The 6,000-nt window shown below is 33.0% G+C and overlaps 1 protein-coding gene across 1 annotated transcript; it reads right to left on the bottom strand.

The window, feature by feature from the left end:
- Window positions 1-1,244: 1,244 nt before the first annotated feature.
- Window positions 1,245-1,810, bottom strand: LOC117904142. The gene has a single exon (XM_034816657.1). The coding sequence runs from the start codon at window positions 1,765-1,767 to the stop codon at window positions 1,492-1,494; it is 276 nt and encodes a 91-aa protein (XP_034672548.1). The 5' UTR covers window positions 1,768-1,810; the 3' UTR covers window positions 1,245-1,491.
- Between the last annotated feature and the right edge of the window lie 4,190 nt (window positions 1,811-6,000).

Genomic DNA, 6,000 nt, shown 5'->3' with positions numbered 1-6,000 from the left:
AGGATTTATTTGAGAAAGATCAAGAAACTTGATGAAGTACCAAACTTGGCCAGCTCTTGGATGACAACCCATTTATTTAAATTTAAAGACAAGAGTTGTATCTAGTGGAGGTTGAATGTAGAATCCTTCAAAATACTACTAGATGTGTACCACACTAGTAGGTATGGTCCATTTTAGGTCCATTAGCTTTCATGTCTTTAAAATGCATCCAAACCCATCTTCACATGGACCATGAAGTTCACGAAAGATTAAACTCTACTTATTTTTTATTAAGAACTTACTTTGATTGCATAGTTATTCCTCATGTATTTAGAACAAGTCCACTAAATCCAAATGAAACTATACTAATGTTTATTAGAAAAATATTTCATATGCTCCCACTGCCCACAATGTTCATGCCCTCATTGAGAAGTCACTTGTAGTTGTCATATTTAATGAGACCTACTGCCAAAGCAAACCACACATAAAACTTATTGCACCTGTGGCATGGTGTCATACCGTCATTAATAATGGATGTTCTTCTTCACAGATGAAAATAATGCAAAACAATAATACGACTACACCTTCATCCATGTCTAGCTCATAGAGCCATCAAACTGATAGGGGCTTATATCTTCCATTTGATGGGAAAGAAACCCTTTGGGATAAACTAGCGGATTCCGCAAGAAAAGAAAAGCATTAATGATTATTTGGGGAGTGAAGAGTGATTACAAGGCTACTAGTGCAGATAAGAACTAAGCCACTCCCTTTGTTCTGCGATGGAGATCTTCTACTTAGCATCTGTCCAGGTCGCTGAGCTGATTAACTCAAAATTCACAAGATGCACAAATAATTAGAAGATTGCAATAGTGAAAACAGAGACACCAAATTAAAGATTGACTTCATAGATGTCTTTGTGAAGAAGCCATCCCACCAGCTCCAAAGAACCAATAACTTTTCTATCTCATCCTTTCAGCTTAAACATAACAAGTCGCGCGTTTGGCAGTGATTTTGGGAAGTCTTTTTAACATTTGAAAATTTTTATTTTTCAAGTATTAGAAAGGTAAAAAACACTTCTTATAGAATCACAACCAAACACGCACTTAGTATATATATGAAACCTTGATTCTTTTGAACTATCTCGTCTTTCATCAATTAACAACATTAGATTCATATACAGATGACTTGGAAAGATATTCCCAGTATGTAAGTTGGAGCTAGGCTGAAGCAGTTATATTTAGCTTATGGCCATGGAAAAATAGATCTACACACTACAAATTGGAACTCATCACTTCTATTAATCACTAGTTTCTTTAATATGTTACATTGCTGAATGGTGGAATGAACATTAGATGATTGAACCATACAGACACTCAATAATACTAAGGCAAAGCTCATACAAGACCATCATCTTATGCTAACATACATGCACTCTAGCGCACACTTACATATATATAATGCTATAATATTCACAAGAAATTATTGAGTAGGGTAGTGATCAGTCGTGGACTTTCATTCGTTCTGAGAAGGCCAAAGGAAGGCTCCCATGGCAAACTTTCTCTTTTGGGTGAGGTCTCCGGTGACAGGCAGACCATATTGAGTGAGCAGGCAGTCGAGTTTCCACTCGGGCATGGTCTCATAGTCGGTTTTTCGATACCTTGGATAGTGAAGAGGCATCTGGAAGTAACAGCCCCTGTCGCTTCCACTCCCGCTCACTTGGTGCCCATTTGGCTTTAAGCCAGACAAGGTATGGGGATTGATGTTGGAGCAGCTAGTTCCACTCATCATGGTCTCTCCTTACTATAAGTTGTCTACACTATCCCGTGACTAAAACTCAAGCCAAGGTGCTCTTTTATAGCCAGTATAGAGAGCGATGGAGGATTGGAGTAGGTACTGGAAGAAAAGGAAAAGAGAGGGGGCAATTAATATCATGAAAGCAAGATGGTTACGGCTCTTAATTTATCCGGTTTATGATACCAAGGATGAGGTTTTGAGAGCTACTCGTCACTGCATCTAAAATGAAACGTAAGCTATCTATTGGAAATGAAGCATAAATGCAGCAAGAATTGAGTGGTTCAAATTCCCAACACATTGTTGGCCTCATATTTCTGAAAGCTAGCTATCACCCAAAGAAGAAATAATGTGCCCAAGTTGATGCTTGAGGTTTCATCCCCGCAGATATATATCCACATCATCAGTCTACCGCCAAAGGGGGCATCACTTTCTCAGCTTGATCAGTCTGAAATAGAAGATGAAAGTCTAGAATTGCTGAAATTTAAGAGGTTAATGTGCTACCATTAGTTTCTATGTTCATGAAAACACTTGTTGCAGTGAATTAATTAATTTTCAGGAAGGAGAAATCCTCACAGCACCTTAAGCTAATAATATTGATGTTTCTGAAGTTGAAAGCATGAAAATATTAGTATTCTTGTTGCCTGGAATATGTGTGATGATACTTGAAATGGAAATATAAACAAAATGGACTTATCGTGTGATATCATGGGGAAAAAGTGTAGACTCTATATGTATATACATGAGTTCCTTTTAACCATATCGATGAGCTTTAAAACCATTAGGGTTCCTATGGGCATAGAGCGGATAATATTTATATATAATGATTAGAAATGGGTTATTACAAATAGTATTAGAGTCAATTTCAATCTTAATGTGGGTCTTTGTTTGTTCGACCTCTTGTTTGATCTTACAATTTTGTGACACATAGTAAGAATATTGTAATATTTCATATTAAATAGGGAAAAAAGTTATTAACACTATATAAATATGCGTTCCTCTTAATTATATGAGACATTTCAAAGCCACAAAAACCCTTTTGAATTTAGAGCGAATAATACTTATATAGTTGGAGACAGGATGTTACATATCGTGCCTCTTTCATGGTTATGTATACAAAAGTTACCTTTGATCGACATAATATATATAGTATTTTATAAATATTTTAGTTTTTTTTAACCATAAATTTAATTTTATAACAAAAAAAATTATTTTGCAAAACAAGTAATATAAAAAAAATTGATACAAAATAAATATATGATACATATGGTAGTATATCTTACGACTTAACTTATGATTAATATATCTTATATAAAAGGATTGTAAAGAAGATGATGGATAACATATTTCACCACCTATCCTATTTTATGGTTGATTGAATATAAAATAAGTTATCCTCCCTCTTATCCTTTCTAATATCAAATTCAATCAATCATATATAGCTAAAGTATTTAAATTATTATGACTCTAGGAATAAGTCATGGAAAAAATGTAAAAGGTAAGCCAAGATAAGTATAACTTCCTATGTGATAAAACGCTCCGACCCCAATGGGATGCTCAAAGTCCAAATCAAGCAAATGGTATCAAAACCAAGGTTGATGTTGGTATATATAATGTTATTTATATTAACTTGTCAATTTTGTTCCTACTAGTATTCTGCCCTTGAAGGCTAGATTTTTAAAGATTTCATCTGCCCCTGTAACTCTGTGAGTATGGTTAGATTGTTAAGACCATGATGAGGTATAAGAAACATACAATTCATTAAATTTTAATTGGTAGAGAAATTCAAATAGAAATGGTAATTTTCTGAAATTTTAATTAGGTGAGGAAATGAACTAAAAATGAAAATTTTGGAATTTTAATTGGGTGAGAAAATCTTTCCAAAATTCTCCAATTTTCTAAATTAGGTTTTATAAGATTTTTTTTTTTTAATTTGCCCATATTTGAAAATTTAATTTTCAACTCATTATAAAATTATCGAAGTTTCCAAATTTGGTTTAATGAAAATTGTTTCTAAGTTTACCTAGACTTGATAATCTTTCCAATGATCTATTTTCTAAATATGTCTAATAATTGTTTAAGTTTAGAACTTGTGTCCTAAGTATTATGTCATAATCATTTACCCTTAACCCAAAACATTTTTGTAGTTGCATCTTGTTGACAAGTCCACTAAAAAGCAAAAAGATGTCACAAATATGAGAATAGGTGTAACCTTCAAAGAAACGACGATTACAAGGTACATACATATATTTCCTCTTCATATTTAGTGTGGATTTAATTGCACAATTTATGATCTCGTAATTTTAATTCCTTAATATTTCTAGAAGGCATAGGTGGTTTTCTATGTCATATTATTAGAATTTTCAATAGATGAAGTGATATTAGATATTTTAATTAAAGAAGTAAGAAAAAAAATCAAATTTTGCTCGACTACCTAATTATCCTCTTTAGGTATAATTTCATAATACAATGTGCAAGCTTCATTCGAGTCATGGAAGCAATATTTAGGGGGGAAAGGAATTATGAAACTGACAAGAATGCCCCTTATGTAATTCCTTGGAAGTGAATTTTACCCAACATGTGTGACATTATGAAGGGAGAATAAAATTGAACGGAGAAACTATTTCTTACCCTTTGTTTGGCGACCAAGAAAATTAATCCAAAGAGAGGAATGGGCTAAAAGGCTCGCTCTTTCTCAGTTCCACAAAACAAGGTGGCTAGGGTTTCTCCATTAGAACAATATTCCTTTTCCGTTTCAAAATCATTTCTCAGTTCCACAAAACAAGGTGGCTAGGGTTTGTCCATTAGAATAATATTCCTTTTCTTCCGTTTCAAAATCACTAATTAGATTTTATGTTTTTCTGCATGCTACGCATCATTTCACTTCAACTATTAAGTAAAGACAATATTCTATTTCTCTCAAGGTTAATAAAAATAAATTAAAATCGTTAGGTTACATTTGTTTTATGAAAAGTACTAAAAAAATTTTAAAAAGAAAATGATTAAGAAAATATTTTTTATTGTCCTATCAAAAATATCAAAAAATTAAATTAATTAAATGAATTTAAAATAGTATATAAAAGTAATTTATTAATTTTAAATTTTTTATTTTTTATTTTCTTTTTTACTTGTTTTCTCTATTGTTTTTTTCTTTACATATTTTCTCAAATTTTTTAGTAACCCAACATACCTTTAATATACCAAAAATACCCTTTTAACAATTAGGCACAAACAATTATTAAAAAATAGAATTGATGCATGGTCCAAAGAACAAATATGTTTCACATCTTCACCTTCCCTCAAATATATGCTCATGCCCTCATTCACAAGTTACATGTAATTGTCACATTTAATGAGACTACAAAATAAACAACGTTGATGGAAAAAAAATCTACCCTTTATGAAATAAGCTAAATAATTTAATTTTAAAAAAGAATTCCTGATAAAAATAAGGGTAAAACCAAAAAAATAAATAAAAACCTATTTCAAATGGCTTGTTTTGTTGTCCTAAAATCTTATTATGAAAGCCTAGATGTTTCTTGAGAAAAACGACGGCAGTTGGTTTTTTTAAAATTTTGTGAAACGGCATCGTTTTAGTTTCGCCCAGTGGCGGTGATTTGGAGGTCTCTGAAAGTGTTAGGTCCAGGAAGGTTCTCTAACTGAGATGGGGGCCATATTGAATAGCGTGAAATTGTTGGTACATGAACCAAAACCCACTTCAAATGTTTGACAAAATCCTACTGCCTCCGCGTCTTCTACGGTCATCTCCATCATCGTGGACGCCACGCCTTCAGCCAACAAGGACCGATGGACGTGACCCTCACCGTCAACGGATTGCTCAGTATTCTCATTTAAAGAAATGCTAAGGTAAGGTAATGTTCCCTGCAAAACTTCTAATCCCAACCATTGAATAAGGATATAAGGATGAAGGGACAAGAATACAAAGAAAAACAAATGAACTTAGGGTATAACCAATGTGACTTCAATTAATCATCACTTCTTACCTTGACAATATGCTATTTCGACGGTGGTGGTTAAAAGGTGTGTACGTCTACCACTTCCTAGCTATAAGACTGCGCGTTAAGGCCTACCTTAAAATTTACAAATCAACTCCCACCATTTCCTGTTTTCTGAGCCCATCACAATTCATAGTATTTGTCCCCCCAAATTAAATAATAATGATAATTATAAAAAGAAAAAAAAAAAAACGGTTGCAGAAACGTGCTCGAC

The sequence above is a fragment of the Vitis riparia genome, chromosome 2, assembly GCF_004353265.1.
Source record: "Vitis riparia cultivar Riparia Gloire de Montpellier isolate 1030 chromosome 2, EGFV_Vit.rip_1.0, whole genome shotgun sequence".
Taxonomy (NCBI): Eukaryota; Viridiplantae; Streptophyta; class Magnoliopsida; order Vitales; family Vitaceae; genus Vitis; species Vitis riparia.
This window is presented reverse-complemented; position numbering and strand designations above follow the sequence as displayed.

Bases quoted from the DNA above. Each gene is read 5' to 3' on its own strand.
- LOC117904142 (XM_034816657.1), bottom strand. From the start codon at position 1,767: ATGATGAGTGGAACTAGCTGCTCCAACATCAATCCCCATACCTTGTCT.